The following is a 21,192-nucleotide window of genomic DNA, read 5'->3' on the forward strand; positions in this document are numbered from 1 at the left end:
TACAATGTCAGGACCAGGGCTCAGTGACAAGGGCCAGGCACAATGATTAGGACCCAGGCTCAGTGGCCAGGACCATGGCTTAGTGATTAGGTCCAAGGCTCAGTGACCAGAATCAGGGCCCAGTGACCAGGACCAGGACCCAGTGACAGGGACCAAAGCTCAGTCACAAGGACTAGGGGTCAGTGATCAGGACCAGAGCTCAGTGAGCAAGACCAGGTCTCAGTGATCAGGACCAAGGCCCAGTGATCATAGCCAGGTCTCAGTGACCAGGACTAGGGCTTAGTGACTAGGACTAGGGACCAGTGATCATAACTAGGGCTCAGTGACCAGAACCAGGGCTCAGTGACCAGGACCAGGTCACAGTGATCAGGACTAGGGCCCAATGATGAGGACCAGGTCTTAGTGATGAGGACCAGGGCTAAGTCACAAGGACCCTATAGGGGCCAGTGATCAGGACTAGAGCTCAGTGACCAGGACCAGGGCTCAGTGATGAGGACCAGGGCCTCAGTGATCATGACCAGGTCTCAGTGAATCATGACTTGGGCTCAGTGACCAGGACAAGGGCCCAGTGACCAAGACCAGGGTGCTGGGTGCTGTTCTTGGCAGGGGTCTTGCTTCATACTGTCCTTGGTGAAGGACAGTTCTTGTCCTGTGCCTGTGCCTTATGGAGGATCAGATCAGGTGGGTTCTAGGTGAAGGACCCTCACCCTGGGCCTTGAGGGAGGTGTCCCCTTACCCCAAACCTCTGTCCCTCTCTTTTCCCTCCTCTCATTCAGAGTCTGAGAACCTTTGCCTTTGGGATCAGTTTATTGTGCCAGCACGGCCTGTGTGTGGGGGTGGGCGGGCAGTTTCTGAGCAGCACTGAGCTCTGACATCCAGCTGGGCTTCCCAGAAGCTCCTCCAGCCTCCTCCCTGCAAACACAGTGGGGTCAGGGTCCAAGGGAGTTCCTTGCCAGTGCCCTGTCCCAGCCCTGGCCTGCCTCAGGGGAGACAGATTGAATCCTACAATGACTTCACCCAGGGAACCTAACTCCCAGAGCCTGCTGGGGGACATTGAAGCCCCAGCCCCAGGACCGCCCACATCGTCAGTGTCTGTGAGGGGATCACCTCCCTGGGAGGCCAGACCCCCCCCCCCCAACCCCAAGGGTGTGGAGTAGGCAGATGCTCTGGTGGCCGAGCCCCCTGTCCCTGTCAGCCCACCCCTCTGCTTCCTCACCCCACCTATGTGCCTGGCTGGCTTCTGCTCAGTACTGGGGGCCCTCTCTGCTGTCGGTTGGGCCCCGCACACTTGTCACGGTCAGCGCTGTGCTGTAGAAGAGACTCAGTAGGAAGAGGGTGAGCAAGGTGACCGTGGTAGGCCACAGGCTGGCTCCTGGGGCGTCTTCCTCCAGGTCCTCCTGCGGTAGGTCCAGCACCAGCCAGGGAAGTGGCTCCCGGAAATCTGCAAGACACTGAGAGTCTGCCAGACCCATGCCTGCACAGGTGGGCGCGAGCCCAGGCCTTCCCTTCCACGCGCCCTCGGGGTCGGGACAGTGGGGTGCCCTCTCGCAGGACTGGGGCTGCCTCAGGGAGGATGGGGTGACAGGTGCCCAGGGAAGGGGCTGGGACCCTTGCAGTTTTTCAGATGCCCAAGGCCCCCCATGTCTGAGGGAGTCCTGGCAGGACCTTGGGGAGAGAGACCTGGCAGGGCCAGAGTTCTGCTGCTCTAAATGGAGCTCAAGCCCAAGGCCTCCTGGACGCCCGCCCCGTCTGTGTGCTCAGCAAGCCCTCAGCAAGCCCTATGTTCTTGGCTTGGCCTGGGCCTGGGCCCTGGGTGGGGTCAGAGAGGACCAGACATGCCACCCTCGGATGCTCCGGGGTGAGACAGGGCTCTGGGTCTGAGGGCATGCTGCTTTCCCAGGGAATGTGGCTGATAGGCTACAAGGAGTTTGAGGGAGGCCCAGGTGAAGGCCACCAGCATGGGCTGTCTTCAGGGTCTTAGGGCACAGACCTTCTGTGTTAAGTGGGATTTGGATCTGCTTGTCACATGCTGACACATCCAGTCATCCATCCTTCCATCCGTCGGTCTGTCCCTCTCCTTCCTACCATCCACCTGTCTGTCCATCCTTCCTTCCATAACATGTCCTGTGTTGTGTCTGCCTGACTGTCTGCTGTCTGTCTGCTGTCCCCCTCATCTATTGGCTCTTCCTCTCCCCCATCTCTTTAGGAAGTTCTTTCTCTGGGCCAGGCACTGGCTCCCTTGGTGGCCAGACTTTTGAGAGGGGAGCAGTGGCCATGTGGGTGGCATCCCCAGCTCACTTTGGCTCTGGGAGCAGTGGCAGGAGACCAGAGGCCAGGTCCCGTGGGGAAGCCCAGCAGGTGTCTGAGATGAGAGCAGGGGCCCCGCTGCCCCCTTGTGGGAGCTATGCCTCCAGGTGTCCCACGGTGGCCACAGTAGGGCCTCTAAGCTCTGTCTTCCTGCCGGGGCCTCCCTCAGCAGCAGCTGCAGAGGGGCCCTGGTGGGAGCTGTCTCTCCTCACCCCTCCCCGGCCTGCCCTTGCCATATCCATACTCGGGTCCAGGAAGAGATGGGAGACCTGAATCCGGGGGTCAGGCAGGGAGCAGGGGCTGCCTGGGAGGGTCTGTGGAACTGGGCCCTGAGCTGTGCCCGGGGAGCACACAGGCAAGGTGGGGAATCTTGGGCAGGGAACACCCCCCCCCCCCCCCCCCCGCCTTCGTGGACCCGGGTCTGGGCTGTGAGCTTCCTGCATCTAGACGTGTGTGTGTGTGCGCGTGAGTGTGAGCCTGGGGCATGTGTGTGCTGCCTACAGAGTCGTTTGGTGCAGGGTGGCTCCCTCGCTGGGTGCATCAGTGAGGCCGTCCCACAACCGTGTGCGTTTCACCACCTGTGGTGCGAGTCCCTAGGATCCTGCCCTCCCCTCATTCCTGCCGTGGCCCCTGATGGTGACACCAGCCTCCTCACCGGCCACCTGCTCTCCTGCCTCCCTCTCATCCCTCACAGCTGCCCCTAGAGGCATTTTCTGAGATCCAAGACCATGTCACCTGCCCACTGAGGACTTGCGTGGTGCCCGCTGCTCAGGACCCACTGGGCTGTGCCCACCTCGCTGACTGTCGACCTCGGGTTTGGCTCCCAGCTTGCCTTGCTGTGCACCATGTGCTCACACACGCACACGCACACACACACACACACACACACACGGGTGTGAAGGCCGAGCAAGGAAAGTGAGGCCCCAAAGGGTCAGGGCAGCAGTCACCCTCCCCGCTGCGGGCCCTGCCGTGCCCTGGCCGCAGACCCTGAATATGGACAGACAGGCAGCCTGAAGGAAGCGTGGGGCTGCTTTGGGCCAGTACGGAGTTTATTCAGGGAGGGGCAGGTGGGCAGTTCAATAGCAGACGCCTTCCACATCCGACATGACCACAGACACGTTGACGTGGGTGGGTTTACCCGCCAGGCGGTCGATGGTCTTCTGGGTGAAGGCCAGGGGCAGGGCCTCGTGACCCACCATGCAGGAGAACTTCTCCCCCTGCTTCCAGTCCTCGGCCGACACTCGCAGCACGCTGGTCGTGGCAAAGGTGGGGACGCTCTGGTCGGGCTCCTGCAGGGGGCCCCAGGTCAGGTACTTCTCCCGGGACAGCTCCTGGGATCCTTGCAGCCATCGTACCAGCACGTCCTCGGGGCTGAAGCCTCGCACGAGGCACGTCAGCGACACCAGCTCATTGAGGGCCAGCTCTTCCGACGGCGGCGGCAGCAGGTGGACCTGGGGCCGGAAAGTGTTCTCTGGAGGGCAGAAAGCTGGGTTAAGGGTCTGGGCACCCCAAGCCTCAGTGTCCTCGGGAAAGTGTTCCCTGGAGGGCAGAGAGCCAGGTGGGGGGTCTGGGCACCCCAAGCCTCAGTGTCCTCGGGAAAGTGTTCCCCGCAGGGCAGAGAGCCAGGTGGGGGGTCTGGGCACCCCAAGCCTCAGTGTCCTCGGGAAAGTGTTCCCCGCAGGGCAGAGAGCCGGGTGGGGGGTCTGGGCACCCCAAGCCTCAGTGTCCTCGGGAAAGTGTTCCCCGCAGGGCAGAGAGCTGGGTGGGGGGTCTGGGCACCCCATGCCTCAGTGCCCTCTAGTAAAATGTGGGTGGGAGCCTCTAAGCCCAGGGGCTTGAGGGAGAAGGCAGGCCAAGGAGTTGCCCAATGGCACCTCACGGTCAGGGTCTGGGCCCACCTAGGACTTTGGAGATGGTGTCAGTTTTTGGCGTCTTGAGCTCGGGATGGGTGGCGGTGCAGGAGAAGTTCTCCCCACGGTTCCATGGCTCAGCGCAGCCTGGAAGGACACTGGACACACTGTAGCAGCCACAGGAGTCACGCTCCGGGGGCTTCTGGATGGCCTCCTTCCCCCCTGAGGGTGTCCAGGAAAACAGGGCACCCTTGGGGTTTTTCAGGCCGCTCAGTGTGCACGTGATGCTGGCATTGGAGCCCAGAAGCAGGTCCTCGAGGGCGGGCTTGTGTAGTGACAGGTGGGGTTCATTGCACGGGGAACACTGAGGAGGGGGGTCATCTAGAACTGGGGGGAAGGTTGAGCAGGTCAGTGAGCCCCTCTGCCCACCTCCCCTCCCCCTCCCTCCAGCTCCTTCCTGGGTGCCTGTCTCGGCCACTCGCTGGGAGCTGGGCCCGGCAGCCCACTCTCGTCCCAGGGGAGTTCCAGGTGGTGGGTCAGGGTGAGAATGTGGTGGACCCCGCCCCGCCCCAGCCTGCCCTCTGACCTCTGCAGGGCACAGACACGGCCGGGCTGGTGATGGAATAGTGCTCCACGTGGCATTGCAGGGACGTGCCATCGGGGCACTGGCTAGCCGGCAGGGTCAGCTGGCTGCTCGTGGTGTACAGGTTCCCAGAAGCAGACTTCACCGCGGGGAAGTTCCGGATGGACGCGCCTTCCTTGCTGGGGCTCCAAGTCACTGTCACGGGCTCCGGCGGGAAGAACCCTTGCACCAGGCAGGCAATGACCACTTGCCCGGCTGGGTCACTGGTCTTGAGGCTCAGCGGGAAGACATGGGGGCTGGTTTTGGGCTCTGCAACACAGGACGCTCTGTGAGGCGGTGGGCCCGCATGCTGCCTGGACCCGTGACGGCCTCACAAGCCCGGGATGATGCCCGTTTCTCCTTTACACTGGAGGAATCTGGCACAGAGAGGGTTAGTGACAGCCCTGAGGTCATTCAGCTCACGTGCCATGGACCTGGGGTCGGAACCGGCTGCCTGGGTCCTCTTGCACTGTTTCTGAACGTGCTTGTCAGGGTTCTAGCACGAGGACCTGGACATGTTCCTGGGAGAAGGCCTCGGGCACAGGCCACTCCCAGACGGGATTCGTGGTTATTGAACACAGCTCTCCCACTCACTGGCTGAGTCTGCACGCGCTGCTGGACTTTCAGCTTCCCATCTGTGCAGTGGGCACAGACATGCTCTCTGTTGGGCTTTGGGGATCATGACAGGTGGGCCCAGAGCGGAGGCACAGGCAGAGCAGTCCAGGCTTGAAGCGAGTCTGCACCAGGGCCAGTTGCCAGGTAAGAGGTGGCACAGGGCAGGAGATGAGGTCTGTTCCTCTGGGACCCCCTTCCCACCAACCAGTCAGGGTCCCCATCCCCCCACCCACTCGCAGCCTCCAGATCAGTGACAGTTGACCTCTGTGGCCTATGAAGTTTTGGAGGTCAGAGGCCTAATTCCAACTCAGTCCTGGGATATCCCTGCTGGAAAAGTCAAGAACACAAGGCATGGTCTGCTCATACAGGACCAATTTCCTTCAAGGACTGGTGAGGAGAGAGGGGATCATGGCTGCAAAGGAAGTAGCATGGCCCTCATGCATCCCCGAGGAACACAGGGGCCAGCCTGGCTGGAGACCAGATCTCTGGGGGCTGACACTAACCCAAACAACACCTTCCCTTGCACCCTAGCCCAGCCCAGTTCAGGCCAGCTCAGTCCAGGTCAACCCAGCGCAGCCCAGCTCAGCCCAGCTAAGCCCAGCTCAGCCCAGGTCAGCTCAATTCAACTCAGCTCAGCCCAGGTCAGCTCAGTTCAGCCCAGTTCAGTCCAGCTCAGCCAAGTTCAGCCCAGCTCAGCCCAGTTCAACTCAGCTCAGCCCAGCTCAGCCCAGTTCAACTCAGCTGAGCCCAGCTGAGCCCAGCTCAGCTCAGTTCAGCCCAGTTCAACTCAGCTCAGCCCAGCTCAGCCCAGCTCGGCCCAGGTCAGCTCAGTTCAGCCCAGTTCAGCCCAGCTCAGCCCAGCCCAGCTCAGCTCAGCCCAGCTCAGCTCAGCTCAGCTCAGCCCAGTTAAGCCCAGCTCAGCCCAGCTCAGCCCAGCCCAGCCCAGCCCAGCTCAGTCCAGTTCAACTCAGTGCAGCTCAGCTCAGCTCAGCTTAGCCCAGCCCAGCCCAGCTCAGCCCAGCTCAGCTCAGCCCAGCTCAGCCCAGTTCAGCCTGGCTCAGCTCAGCCCAGTGCAATCCAGCTCAGCTCAGCTCAGCTCAGCCCAACCCAGCTCAGCCCAGGGCAAGCCAGCTAAGCTCAGCCCAGCCCAGCCCAGTTTAGCTCAGCCCAGTTCAGCCCAGCTCAGCCCAGCTCAGCTCAGCTCAGCCAGTTCAACTCAGCTCAGCTCAGCTTAGCCCAGCTCAGCCCAGCTCAGCCCAGTGCAACCCAGCTAAGCTCAGCCCAGCCCAGCCCAGCCCAGCCTGGTTTAGTTCAGCCTAGCCCAGCTCAGCTCAGCCCAGCTCAGCTCAGCCCAGTTAAGCCCAGTTCAGCCCAGGTAAGCTCAGCCCAGCCCAGCCCAGCTCAGTCCAGTTCAACTCAGCGCAGCTCAGCTCAGCTCAGCTTAGCCCAGCCCAGCCCAGCTCAGCCCAGCTCAGCCCAGCTCAGCTCAGCCCAGTTAAGCCCAGTTCAGCCCAGGTAAGCTCAGCCCAGCCCAGCCCAGCTCAGTCCAGTTCAACTCAGCGCAGCTCAGCTCAGCTCAGCTTAGCCCAGCCCAGCCCAGCTCAGCCCAGCTCAGCCCAGCTCAGCTCAGCCCAGAACAGTTCAGCTCAGCCCAACCCAGCCCAGCCCAGGGCAAACCAGCTCAGCTCAGCTCAGCCCAGCCCAGCCTGGTTTAGCTCAGCTAAGTTCAGCCCAGTCCAGCCCAGCTCAGCCCAGCTCAGCCCAGCCCAGCTCAGCCCAGTGCAACCCAGCTAAACTCAGCCCAGCTCAGCCCGGTTTAGCTCAACCTAGCCCAGCTCAGCTCAGCCCAGCTCAGCTCAGCCCGGCTCAGCTCAGCCCGGCTCAGCTCAGCCCAGGTAATCTCAGCCCAACCCAGCCCAGCTCAGTCCAGTTCAACTCAGCACAGCTCAGCTGAGCTCAGCTTAGCCCAGCCCAGCTCAGCCCAGCTCAGCTCAGCCCAGAACAGTTCAGCTCAGCCCAACTGAGCTCAGCCCAGGGCAAACCAGCTCAGCTCATCCCAGCCCAGCCCAGCCTGGTTTAGCTCAGCCAAGTTCAGCCCAGTTCAGCCCAGCTCAGCCCAGCTCAGCTCAGCCCAGCTCAGCTCAGCCCAGCTCAGCTCAGCTCAGCCCAGAACAGTTTAGTCCAGCCCAGCCCAGCTCAGCCCAGTTCAGCCCAGTTCATCCCAGCTCAGCCTAGTTCAACTCAGCCCAGCCCAGACCGGTTTAGCTCAACCTAGCCCAGCTCAGCCCAGCCCAGCCCAGCTCAGCCCAGCTCAGCCCAGTTCAACTCAGCTCAGCCCAGCCTGGTTTAGCTCAACCTAGCCCAGCCCAGCCCAGCTCAGCCCAGTTCAGCCCAGTTCATCCCAGCTCAGCCCAGTTCAACTCAGCCCAGCCCAGCCCAGTTTAGCTCAACCTAGCCCAGCTCAGCCCAGCCCAGCTCAGCTCAGCCCAGCTCAGCCCAGTTCAACTCAGCCCAGCCCAGCCTGGTTTAGCTCAACCTAGCCCAGCCCAGCCCAGCTCAGCCCAGTTCAGCCCACTTCAGCCCAGTTTAACTCAGCTCAGCTCAGCCCAGCTCAGCCCAGTTCAACTCAGCTCAGCCTAGCTCAGCCCAGCTCAGCCCAGCTCAGCCCAGTTCAGCCCAGCTCAGCCCAGGTCAGCTCAGTTCAGCCCAGTTCAGCCCAGCCCAGCTCAGCCCAGTTCAGCCCAGCTCAGCCCAGGTCAGCTCAGTTCAGCCCAGTTCAGCCCAGCTCAGCCCAAGTCAGCTCAGTTCAGCCCAGTTCAGCCCAGCCCAGCTCAGCTCAGCCCAGCTCAGCCCAGCTCGGCCCAGCTCAGCTCAGTTCAGCCCAGTTTAGCCCAGCTCAGCCCAGTTTAGCTCAGCCCCAGCTCAGCCCAGCCCAGTTCAGCCCAGCTCAGCTCAGTGCTAAGCCCAGCCCAGCCCAGCCCAGCCCAGTTTAGCTCAACCTAGCCCAGCTCAGCACAGCTCAGCTCAGCTCAGCCCAGCCCGGTTTAGCTCAACCTAGCCCAGCTCAGCCCAGCTCAGCCCACGTCAGCTCAGTTCAGCCCAGTTCAACTCAGCTCAGCCTAGTTCAGCTCAGCTCAGTTCAGCCCAATTCAGCCCAGTTCAACTCAGCTCAGCCCATTCCAGCCCATTCCAGCCCAGTTCAGCCCAGTTCAGCCCAGCCAAGCCCAGCTCAGTTCAGCCCAGTTCAGTCCAGAACAGACCAGCTCAGCCCAGTTCAGCCCAGTTCAGCCCAGCCCAGCTCAGCCCAGTTCAGCCCAGCTCAGCCCAGTCCAGCCCAGCTCAGCCCAGCCCAGCTCAGTTCAGCCCAGTTCAACTCAGCTCAGCCCAGCTCAGCTCAGCTCAGTTCAGCCCAATTCAGCCCAGTTCAACTCAGCTCAGCCCATTCCAGCCCAGTTCAGCCCAGTCCAGCCCAGCCAAGCCCAGCTCAGTTCAGCCCAGTTCAGTCCAGAACAGACCAGCTCAGCCCAGTTTAGCCCAGTTCAGCCCAGCCCAGCTCAGCCCAGTTAAGCCCAGTTCAGCCCAGAACAGCCCAGTTCAGCCCAGCCCAGCTCAGTTCAGCCCAGTTCAGCCCAGCTCAGCCCAGGTCAGCTCAGTTCAGCCCAGTTCAGCCCAGCTCAGCTCAAGTCAGCTCAGTTCAGCCCAGTTCAGCCCAGCCCAGCTCAGCCCAGCTCAGCCCAGCCCAGCTCAGCCCCGTTCAGCCCAGTTCAGCCCAGTTCAGCCCAGAACAGCCCAGTTCAGCCCAGCCCAGCCCACATTCACCTAGCTAGCTGCCTGTTACAGCTCGGCCCTGTGATCTGGGGCGTCATGCCGACCCTCCTTTCTCCATCTGCTCTCTGTCCTGGTGCCTGTTCTCCATCCTCTAGGGCACAGCAGGGTTCAGGACGGGCTGACTGAAGTGAGGACACCTGAGCCACATCTGGACCCACATGCTCAAGGCTGCTGGAGGGTCCACTGCATCTGAGAGGCTCAGGCTTCCCTCAGCCAGGTGGCCCAGGGCTGTATGTCCATCTGCCTCCCAAGAGCATTGAAGTTGAGGATGAAGGCCTCGGTCTCCTGCATTCCCACCTGATGGCCGCAGGGTCTCAGCAACCACCTGCCCTACTCTGGGCCATTAGTGTTGTCGGTGGGCTGAGGTTGTGAGGGGTGGGCCGGGAGGGGCTGCGTGACTGTGTCTGGCCCACAGATGGGGTCATTTGCCCACTTCCTGTCCCACCAGTGGTGGCTGCTCGCCTCCACGTCATGTCTGGTCTGTGGTCTTGGCTGTGGTGGAGCCAGGTGTGTGCGGCCTGGCCGGTACGACCCCCGGGAGGCTGACTCTGGCCTGGGGTCATGTGGGTGCAAAGTCGGGTGGCCTGGTGGGGTCACGGCTCCATGTGGCTGGCTGGGGGCTGAGAGGCAAGGAGGCAAAGGCTGCAATAGACACAGGGAGGGCTCAGGGACACTGGGGTAGAGATGGTCTCAGAGGTGGAGGTGGAGTGAAGGCCTGCAGGGGTGGGGCCTGGAGGGACAGGGCTTTCCCAGAGTAACCCCTGGCAAGCCAGCAGGCCTCGGCAGACCTTCTGGCTACAGGGGAGGGTATGAGCGTGAAGAGCCACTCCAGCCTGGCTGTGATCGTGGCCACCCTTCCTAGAACAGCCCTCAAACAGCTGGGTATGGCTGGGGTGAGGGCATGGGGGCTGTCCCTGTCTGGGAGCCTGGAGTTCTGTGGGTAGGGCCAGCTCCCCAGCCCACCCTCTAGAGCCAGGGCTCTCCTGCCGCTGTCTGAGCTCCCGAGTTGCCTCTTCTGTGCGTCCTGACTAGCCCTCCCTGGTGCAGGTTGGGCCCAGCTTGTGTCTGTGCCCGTTTGATCATTCACTTCTTCATGCACAGAAGGTTCCGGAGCCACACACAGGAACCAATGATCCACTCCCAGGAAGGACACCACCAGGGGGAGTGGCAGCAAGCTTCAGGCTCGATGGAGATGTCTGCCAATGTTTTTTCCCCCTGATGGGCTCTGATGGCCCAAGGAAGGGGGAGTCAGGGCAGGCCAAGGCAGAGGAGAGACAGGTGCAGGGAGGGGAGCCCAGGATGGCACAGACACACAGTGGCCTGGCTCCAGGGAGCTCTGGGGGTTTCGTTATGAACCCCAGGATCCCCCAGAATCACCCATAAGGGATAATTCATCCTGCCAGCCCTGCATACCCTTGTGAGCAGGGGACTGTCCCTGAGGCAGGTGCCCATGAGTCCCTGGACTCTGCACCCTCTGAGGGTCCAAAGCACTGGGGTTCCCCCCTGAGCAGCCCCTGCCCCAGAGAGCAGGGAAAGTGAGAGATGGGTCGGGCAGACTCGGTGGGCCACCTTCTCCTTCAGCCTCCCTGCTCCTCAACTTGGGCACCCATATGTGGGCAGCATGCACACAGACAACCTGGGACACAGGGCAAAAGAGGAGGTGTCCCTGGACCTGAGATGCGACATCAGGGTCTTGTCCATCCGTGGGTGGAAGGACCTGGACTCAGGAAAGAGGTCTGAAACGCACTCTGTGAAGACTGACCAAGCACCTGCCATGTGTCAGGGGCTGTGCCCAGCGTGAGGGTCCTACTGGGGGTGGAAAGAGCCAGGGAATACTCCTTGGGCTTTTTTTTAATTATTTGTTTATTTTTTAAATATGAAATTTACTGTCAAATTGGTTTCCATACAACACCCAGTGTTCCTCCCAACAGGTGCCCTCCTCCATGCCCATCACCCGCCCTCCCCTCCCTCCCACCCCCCATCTACCCTCAGTTTGTTCTCAGTTTTTAAGAGTCTCTTATGCTTTGGCTCCCTCCCTCTCTAACTTTTTTCCCCTTCCCCTCCCGCATGGTCTTCTGTTAAGTGTCTCAGGATCCACATAAGAGTAAAAACATATGGTAACTGCCTTTCTCTGTATGACTTATTTCACTTAGCATAACACTCTCCAGTTCCATCCACGTTGCTACAGAAGGCCATATTTCATTCTTTCTCATTGCCACGTAGTATTCCATTGTGTATATAAACCACAATTTCTTTCTCCGTTCATCAGTGGATGGACACTTAGGCTCTTTCCAGAATTTGGCTATTGTTGAAAGTGCTGCTGTAAACATTGGGGTACAAGTGCCCCTATGCATCAGCACTCCTGTGTCCCTTGGGTAAATTCCTAGCAGTGCTATTGCTGGGTCATAGGGTAGGTCTATTTTTAATTTTCTGAGGAACCTCCACACTGTTTTCCAGAGTGGCTGCACCAGTTTGCATTCCCACCAACAGTGCAAGAGGGTTCCCGTTTCTCCACATCCTGTCCAGCATCTATAGTCTCCTGATTTCTTCATTTTGGCCACTCTGACCGGTGTGAGGTGATATCTCAGTGTGGCTTTGATTTGTATTTCCCTGATGAGGAGCGACGTTGAGCATCTTTTCATGTGCCTGTTGGCCATCTGGATGTCTTCTCTAGAGAAGTGTCTATTCATGTTTTCTGCCCATTTCTTCATTGGCTTATTTATTTTTCAGGTGTGGAGTTTGGTGAGTTCTTTATAGATTTTGGATACTAGCCTCCTTGGGCTTTTCTGGAAGGAGGAGGGACTTCCTCTTGGCTGAGGCCTGCTGGCTGGGCATCTGGGCATCCCATGGCTGCTGTGACCAAGGACCACGGACTGAGGGTCTTCAAACAACAGAAATTTACTCTCCCAGCTCTGGAGATCCAGGCGGTGTTCTTCCTGTCTCTTCCAGCTCCTGGGGCCCCAAGCACCCCTGGGGTTGTGGCTGTGTCCTTCCGTCTCTGCTTCCGTCTTCACGTGGCTTCTCTGCGTCTGTCTCTGCATCTGTCTCTCCTCTTCTGCCTCTTGTAAAGTCACCTGCCATCAGGTTTGGGGCCTGGACGATCTCATCTTAAGGTCCTTAACTTTAATCACATCTGCAAAGACCCTTTTCCCAAAGTCACATTCACAGGTTCCAGGGATTAGGCCGTGGGCATATCTTTGGGGGGCCACTGTTCAGCCTGCTGTGGTGGATTCATAAGAGAAGGAAAGAAGGAGGGACAGAGGGGACCCTGAGAATGCAACCTCTTACTGCTGGCACGATCCTCTCCTACCCTGCTCTCAGACTGTGCTCCCAGTGCGACTGGCCTCTGCAGGCCTCTCTTGACTGGTGACCAGCACTCTGTCCTCCCAAGCTTGGGGGACATGCATTCTGCCCATGAGCACTGGGAGCCCATGTGAGCCGAGCCCTTGTTGTCCCCGTTCTGGGGTCCATAGGGTGGGTCTCAGGATCTGGGCCACAAGTCAGAGAAAGAAGACAGCTCTGCCCTCAGGGGGCCTCCAGCCCAGGAGGTGGGAGGAAGGACCTAGGCTGTGGCATGTGAGAAACTTGCAGGTGAGGGTGGGTCTTGGTGCAAAATAGCAAAACTTTCTTAAAATTTTACTCTATCATCATCTATCAGTTTACCTATCATCTATCTATCTATCAATCTATCATCTATCTGCCTATCTACCTACCTACCTTATCTATCTATCCATCCATCTATCATCTATCTAATCTATCATCTATCAGTCTATCTTCAGTCTATCAGTTATCTATCATCTATCTACCATCATCTATCAGTCTATCATCTATCTATCTATCTATCTATCTATCTATCTAATCTATCTATCATCTTTCATCATCTATCAGTCTATCGTCTATCTACCTATCGTCTATCTACCCACCTTTATCTATCTATCTATCTATCTATCTATCTATCTACCTATATATCATCTATCTATCTTTCTTTCTTTCTATCTATCTATAATCTATCTGTAATTTTTCATGCTATCCCAGTGCCATGGCCTAGGTATTTCCTCCCACACTTGGTGTGGCCTCTACTGCATCCTGGAACCTGCATATAAAATACAGGGCACGTACCACCCTGCACCCCTTTTATACAATTTTAGAGAAAAAGGAGAAAGGATTTACTGGAGCCCACGTGAAGCAGCTGCTGGGACCCACACTCGCTCCAGAAGCAACCTTTAGTGTGGGGGTTTCTCACACGAAGAGCTACAGATACTCATGACGAAGAACATTCCAGAAAGTCACAGACTCATGTCCTGTTTTCAGTATGTGCAAGGCTGCAGGCTCCAACCTTATGGGAATGTGGGGAGGTCTTACTCTTATCTTCCTGTTTGCAATGTTTCCTGCAGGTTATTTGCCGCTGAAGCAGATGTATGGCATGTGCTCAGGGCAGAGAAGGAGCCCCTGCTGGGAAGTCTGGTCATGTCGTTCTGGCCTTGGTCAAAGTAGAGCCTTCCTGGGCACTCAGGAAGAGCCTTAAAGCTGAATATCTCCTCTATTTTATCAGTGTGGGGCCTGGTTTCCTGGGACTGTGTGTGTCTGCATGTGAGTGTCTGGTGGGCTGTGGTGTGGCCTTGACCTGTTTTAGCCCCCACCCCCACTCCTGATGTTCCATTTAGACCAAATCCTCTGTGTCTCTGAACGAATCTCAGAGTTGCCCAATCCTGGGTTTTCTGCCCCCAGGCTGCACACTTGCTGTCACTCATTTCCATTCCTGGTTTGTGTCAGAGCCCGTGGGACATGGGACAGGGATGGGAGGCTTTCTGTGGAAGGCCACCTCCACGAGCAGAATCTCTTTTTCCAGAGGGTCTGGGCATTCGGGTGCTGGGAATGCGGCCATGGGCCCTGAGCGATGGTCCTAACAAATCACACCCCCTCAGACAGGGCTGAGAGGGCCGTGCCCCTCTGGCTTCCTCCTTAGTGGTTTTTCCTCTCTGTGAAGGATCCACTGCTCACTTTCTTTCCTTTTATTGGTTCCCAAACATTTTGTATATGAAGGAATCCCACTTTTCATTGTGTGTGTTCACGTATTCTCCCCCAATTTCCAGTGGACTTCATAGAGACTCTTGTGGGAAGGTCTCTCCACCCAGGGAAACCACCTCTTTATTCTCAGGAGCGGGGCATAGCCTCATGCCCACCACTGTCCTTGGTCAGCTGACTGTCTCACCAGCATCTTGGCTCCTGCCTTCCAGGCTCATCAGGTTTCTTCTCGAAGATGGCGGTGGCCAGCCCCAGACAGCTTGTTTGCTTTTGTGTCTCGCTCAGCTCACTGGGACATCCAGGCTGGCTGGTGGGATGGGGGCCGAGGATTGTCCTGTCTGTGTGTGCTCAGTGGGTGGACAGATTGGGGTGGGTGACTGGTGGTCCCTGGAGGCTGATGCTGGCCCTGACCTTGGTGATTGTGCTGCTGTGTTCCTGTGGCCTTCTGCACAGACCAGAGAGGTAGCTACTGCGAGTTTGTCACGGGGAGACTGTTGCGTTCACATTAGCATGGGAAGGGGCAGTGAGTCTTGACGTCAGCAGAGCAGGAGTGATGGGGACAGAGCTGGGGTGTCTGGGGCGTCAGAGGGATTCTCGCAGGGAGCCGCTGGCTGGCCACCTGGGCCTTCAGGCCCAGAACTGCCCCCTGCCCATTCCCTCTGGCCTCTTGTCTACATCCTTGGGCAGACCTGCCTCCCACCACCCCCGCAGGACAGCAGGCACCTCTCCCAAAAAGTGTTCAGGTGACAGGGATTTGTAAGAAGGCACTTTACTAAGAAACTCAAAATGAAGTTAACAGGGCAAGAGGGTTGCCAAGCCAGGAGTGAGAGGTCACATGGGGCCTGGGTGGACAGGGTGGGAGCTGCTGGCCCAGGACCCGTGGGCAGTTCCTTCTGCTGCGAGACCCCTCCTCCCACCGGGAGCCCTGCCCGCAGACCTGCATTCTGCAGGGGCAGGTGCTGCGAGTGGCCGGTGGGAAGGCTGGGCCCAGGGGCAGGCACTTGGACCTGGTGGCAGGGAGGTCGGGCTGAGTCTGGGCTTGGGCTCGGAGTCCTTTTTTGGCTCAGAACTCAGCGGTGGGCGGGGCCACGGGCTTCCCCCTCAGCGTGCTTTGGGGGTTGTTCGGTCAGAACAGGAGTGGCCCTGACACCAGGTCACTTTGCCGAGAGACCGATGATCTTCTGCGGCTTGTCCCAAAGTGGGCGGGGTAGGGGCTGTGATTGGCAGGTCCCATCGGTGCCTTGGACCTTGGGGCTGAGCTGGAACCTTCTGGATGCCTGTGTGCTGCGCTTACCCCCCCCACCCAGGGCAGGCACACTGCCTCAGACATGGGGAGGGGGAGGGGGAAGCGAGCCCTCGTTGTTCTGGCTCCCGGCTACTTCGCTGCCTGTATGTTTGCGTAGTCCTGGAAGGTCTGCGGCTTCTGCAGGACGGTGGCAAGTACCGACTTCACCTGGGGGAGGGCGCGCATGAGGACAGCGTGAGGGAGCAGGCCTCCCCCCACCTCGCCCCGCCCCCTCCCTGGCACAGGGACCCCTGTGCTCCCACCTTGAAGAGGGTGATGGCGGCTCCGTAGCTCACGCTGAGCAGGAAGAGGGTGATGAAGACCAGCAGGCTGGTCCATAGCTCGTCCAGCTCGTAGCTCTCAGCGGTGTCCGCACACAGGTCCTGGAGCTCCAGCTCTGCAGGCACCGGCCAGTCAGCCTTCCCGGCCCAGCCTCTGCACGTGCCGGGGAGGGCGGAGCCATGGCAGGCCCTGCCCCCCCCCAGGAGGCGGACACAAGACCACGCCCAGCCTCCGCACGTGCTGGGGGGCGGGACCATGGCAGGCCCGTCCCTCCTCTCCCCTCCCCCACCTGCCCCAGGAGGGGGACACAGTACAGAAGCCTTGGCCTCCGCTGCTGCTGGTGTGCTGGTGGCTGGAAGGCAGACCGCCTTGTCCCGCCTGCTGTGCAGCTGCCCCTCTGGGGCGGGGGCGGAAGCCCCCCAAGTTGGCCAGTGGCTGTGTGGGAGTGGCCTTCCCTCCCTTGACTCCTACCCCTAGCAGCTCTGTTGCCCACTGCATAGCCTGCGGCCACCCGCCAGGCCTCCCCAGCCCCGTCCCCACTGGGCTTCGCCAGTGCTGGCCCACAAGGACCTTTCTGAACTGTACACGGATGGCCACCTGCCCCAAGCCCTGAGGGGTCTGAGCTCTGTAGCCTAGCTCACAGGACCTGGGGTAGCCCCAGGAGTCAATGAAGCTGGTGCTTTAAGGGGTTGGCTCGGTGCTGTGGACTTTGTTCAGGCCTGAGGGTGCCCAGAGCTGCTACCTGCTCCTATACTGGGCCCAGTCTCCTGGCTCCTCCTGCCCTGGCCCCACTCTCCCCTGACAGGCTCTGCAGAGTGAGGCTGTTGTGCATGGCCCTCAGGCTCCCGTGTGCACTGCACAAGCCAGTGCTTCCGGGCTTGTGTCAGCAGCGTGTGGGCCAGATGGATATGGTGGGTGCTTGTGTGTGTGTGAGCATAACGGGAGCAGGGGGTCTAGGGCTGTATGGGCTTAGACCCTGGCTCTCATCCCCTCGGCCTCTAGCCCTGGGATAGGGCCAGCAGCCTGTTCTGGGACGTGGTCCAGCGGGAGCGGGGGACACAGCCCACACTGTAGGTGTGCGCGTGTCCGTGTGTCAGTGTGTGTGTTTGTCCGTGGGGGGCAGCTGACGGAGGGGCTGGACTGAGGAGGCCCGGGCCATGAGAGGAGTTTGGGGTGGGAGGCCTCTCCACATCCACGTTGGATCCAGTGGTCCAGGTATGACAGAGAAGGGCTTGGGTGCGGCCCGGGCGAGAGAGCAGACCGTGGGAGGCCACGTGTCAGCATGTGGGACACGTCCGCCATGTGGGGTGCCTGTGGCTGGTGGTGATGTTGGAGCTGCTGTGGACTCGCTGTGAGGCTCACGGGAACGTGCCTGCGAGTCTGGGTGGGTGTATCCCCGGCATGGATCCAGGGTGGAGTGAGGCTGAGAGGCAACATGGGGCACTCGTGTTGACCCTGGCCTGTTGTGACCGTGTGTGCAGGCAGGGCAGGGGCAGTTAGAGCCCCTCGGCTCGGGTGTGCGAGCGGTCTGGGCCCTGGTTCTCGTGTGTGAGGAGGTGGCAGTGAAGGGGCTGTTCTGAGTGTAGGTACCTGAGTGGGGGTTTGACTTGGCCCATTTCTCCATCAAAGGGCCTGTGTGTGTGCAGCTGGCCTGGGGATCCAGGGGCTTGTCTGTGTCCAGAGGGCCCGGCAGGAGGCTGGGGGTGGAGGCTGAGACCTCTGTGGCCTCCAGCAGAGGGAGGGGCTGTGGGCTCCCTGAGGTGTCTGTGGTCCCTCCCCTGGGACCATCCTGTGGCTTTTGGGACCCCTTTGAGTGAGCAGGACCCGTAGTGGCAGGGAGGGGCCTGGGGCATGGATGATGATGGTGGACAGACTACCCCCATCTGCCCCCTCCTCTGGGGGTCCCTTCCTCTGTGCCAAGACACCCCTGCCTGGCAGCCCCACCCACCCCCAAGAATGGGTGCCCTCAGGACTCTGAGGCAGGCACTGCAGTGTTTATTGACAACAACAGACCGGCAGGTCCGGCCGGCCCCTCCCCCGCCCCAGCAGGATGGAGCTCTGGGGGGAGGGGTGGGCATCATTTACCAGGGTTTTTGGACACGGATTTCTTGAGCGTCCTAGAGCCAGGCAGCGCCTCGTGCACCACTTGGCAGGTGAACACATCCCTCTGCTCCCAGTCTGCCCGGCTGACCTCAAGGCGACTGAAGACAAAGAAGGCTGGGCTGGGGCCGGTGGCCTTGTGGGGCCACGTGGTGGCCTGCTGTTCCGTCCGAACAGGGCTGTCGTTTTGAAGCCATTGCACCGAGATGTCCGGGGGAAAGAAGTTCTGGATCAGGCACGTGAGAGTGACTTTGTCCTTGGTCTTCGGCTCCCCCTCGGGCGGCAGGAACACGTACACCTCCGGGGGGAAACGCCGGCCTGTGGACAGGTGTGGGGTCAGCCCAGGCTGCAGCCCGGGAGGCCCACTTGCCCCCCCTCCCCTCCCTGGGGCCTGCGCGGCTCACCGGGGGCTTTGGCAATGGAGCGCACGATGTCCTTGGGCAGGTCCGGATGGGTCACCTTGCATTGGTAGGTCTCCCCCTCAACCCAGTCAGTGGCATCCACAGGCAGGGTGGAAGTGACGGTGATTGTCCCGTTGTACTGAATCTTCTCGACCATCGGGTCTGGGTGCACAGACTCCCCATTCTCCCGAGACCAGGTCAGGATCATGCCCTTTGTGTTGGCCAGGTCCACCACCAGGCAGGTGATCTTGGGCGACTTGTGGACGTACAGGTCAAGAGGGCTGGGCGGGCTCAGGTAGGTGCTCACACCTCGGGGGTCAGACTCTGCAGGGGTGTGTGTGGGAGGTGCTGCGTGAGGGTGTGGCTTGGCCCTCCTCTGAGCCCACGTATCTGGGTGTTGGAGGGGATGCGGAGCCATACCTGTGCACTTGCGAGCGTTGTCCTCAAAGGTGAAGCCTTGATAGGTGACCTGGCAAGTGTAGGTCTTTTGGGACACCCACTCACCCTGCGTGATGTTGAGCTCGCTGTGGGTGGAGGTCACCTTGCCCTCCTGCCTGCTGGGGGCAGTGTATGGGAATATGTTCGTGGCCTTCTGCCCATCCACCAGCCAGGTGACCTCCATGTCACCTGGGACGTAGCCAGAGATGAGGCACAGGAGCTGGATGGTGCTACGGGTGTCACCGAGGGGGTCACACGAGGAGTGGAAGAGCTTCACGGTGGGGGGAATGAAGTTCATGGCACACGCTAGGGGTGAAGGTCGCAGCGTGGCGTCAGCCCCCTGAGCCCACGACACCCACGTGCCCGCCCAGGCGCCTTCCTCCTCTCCTAGCCGCTCCCGCCACGCCTGCCCCCCTCCTCCAGCCCGACCCTGGCTCACCGCTGACGGTCTTGTTGATGGTGGGGGACTCCGCGTGAGCCACACTGCAGGTGAACTTCTGTTTGGCCCACTCGCCCCAGACGGTCACGTGGCTGGTGGTGGTGTAGAGGCCAGAGGTCTCCTGGAGGGTGGCGGGGAGGGTCACGACGCTCTTGTTCAGGGACCCTGCATCCCAGGTCACGGTCACCGGCATCGGGAAGTAGCCCGTGACCAGGCAGCCCAGTGTCACGGACGGGGCAGTGGCGATGGTGCCTTTGCAGCAGGTGGCCAAGGGGAAGACGAGGGGGGCCTGGATGGAGGCTGTGGGGGCAGAGGCAGTGTCAGTGCTGACCGGCGGAGTCTGAGGGGGAGAAGTGTGGGGCAGAGCGGGGTGGTCGGGTGGAGGGGCGCACGGGGACCCCTTCTCCAGCCTCAGGGGGCAGATGCTCATTTTGGACTCTTGTTCCCCGAGTCTGCTAGCAACGCCCTCCCACGAACCCCTGTGTCCCTGCCAGAAGCAGGGGTGTTCTTACCTTTGGCCAGGACACCCTGCCCGCAGCCCTGAGTGGCAGGAACGTGGGGTTCTTGGGGAGCAGAGGTGTCTGACTCGTGTCCTGACCTGCGGAGGCTCCGGGGAGCCCGACTACAGGCCCCATTCATAGCAGAGCCCAGATCAGTCCTCCCCCACTCCCCCAGGTGGTGACTCCTCCCCGGAGCCCAGACCCCAGCTCATTGTCCACGCTGCCCCCTCAGTCCAGTGAGACCGACCAGTCCACGTGGCCTCGCGTCAGGACGGCTGAGAGCAGTGATACTAACCCGCTCCACACCCAGCCTCACTAGCTCTGCTGATTCAGACCAGCTCAGGTCACGGGAGTCCGCCTTGGTCCGGCCTGGCCCACGTCAGCCCAGGAGACCCGATTTCAAGCAGGCTAACTCATCTGAGTTCAGTCCACAAACTCCACCAAAATCCTTCAGCTCCGTTTGGCTCAGCCTGCCAGCCAGGCTTGTCGTACCTGCTCAGTCCCACTCAATGTAGCCTCACTGACCTTGGCCACTGGACCTAGCAAAACAGTACACCCTGCTTGACTCACTGATGCCTGATTCAGCCAGACCAAACCAACTAGCTGAACCCACTTTAGCCCAACCCAACCCAATATAGCCCAGCTCAGCCCAGTTCAGCCCAGCTCAGCCCAGCTCAGCCCAGCTCAGCCCAGCTCAGCTCAGTTCAGCCCAGTTCAGCCCAGTTCAGCCCAGTTCAGCCCAGCTCAGCCCAGCTCAGCCGAGCTCAGCTCAGCTCAGCCCAGTTCAGCCCAGCTCAGCCCAGGTCAGCTCAGCTCAGCCCAGCCCAGCCCAGCCCAGCCCAGCTTAGCCTAGTTCAGCTCAACGTAGTTCAGCCCAGCTCAGCCCAGCCCAGCCCAGCCCAGTTTAGCCCAGCTTAGCCCATCCCAGATGAACTCAGCCCAGCTCAGCCCGGCTCAGCCTAGCTCAGCCCAGCCCAGCTCAGCTCAGCCCAGGTCAACTCAGCCCAGCCCAGCTTAGCCTAGTTCAGCTCAACCTAGTTCAGCCCAGCCCAGGCCAGCCCAGTTGAACTCAGCCCAGTTCAGTCCAGCCTAGTCCAGCTCAGCTCAGCCGAGCTCAGCTCAGCTCAGCCCAGCCCGGTCTACCTCAGACCAGTTCAACTCAGCCCAGCTCAGCCCAACTCAGCACAATTCAGTCCAGCCCAGCTCAGCTCAGCCCAGCTCAGTCCAACTCAGGCAAACCCAGCTCAGCCCAACCCAGCCCAGCTAATCCCAGTTCAGCCCAGCTAATCCCAGTTCAGCCCAGCTAATCCCAGTTCAGCCCAGCTCAGCCCATCCTAGCTGAGTTTAGCCCAGTTCAGCCCAACCAAATTTAGCCCTATTCAGCTCAGCCCAGCCCAACCCAATTCAGCCCAGTTCAGCCCAGCTCAGCCCAATTCAGCCTAGTTCAGCATAGTCTTGCCCAGCTCAACCCAATTCAGTCCAGCCCAGCTCAGCCTGCCC

At 60.2% G+C, this 21,192-nt stretch overlaps 2 gene segments (V, D, J or C); both read right to left on the minus strand.

Moving 5' to 3' along the window:
* Positions 1-788: 788 nt before the first annotated feature.
* On the minus strand, positions 789-5,209 carry LOC131518007 (immunoglobulin heavy constant alpha 2-like). The segment is given in 6 exon segments: positions 789-912; positions 1,222-1,459; positions 3,446-3,778; positions 4,206-4,538; positions 4,744-5,109; positions 5,203-5,209. Coding segments are annotated over 5 exon segments (1,254 nt in total).
* Positions 5,210-17,787: 12,578 nt separating this feature from the next.
* On the minus strand, positions 17,788-20,301 carry LOC131517853 (immunoglobulin heavy constant epsilon-like). The segment is given in 5 exon segments: positions 17,788-18,232; positions 18,319-18,639; positions 18,736-19,059; positions 19,193-19,492; positions 19,988-20,301. Coding segments are annotated over 4 exon segments (1,179 nt in total).
* Between the last annotated feature and the right edge of the window lie 891 nt (positions 20,302-21,192).

Source organism: Neofelis nebulosa, chromosome 7 (assembly GCF_028018385.1).
Source record: "Neofelis nebulosa isolate mNeoNeb1 chromosome 7, mNeoNeb1.pri, whole genome shotgun sequence".
Lineage (NCBI taxonomy): Eukaryota > Metazoa > Chordata > Mammalia > Carnivora > Felidae > Neofelis > Neofelis nebulosa.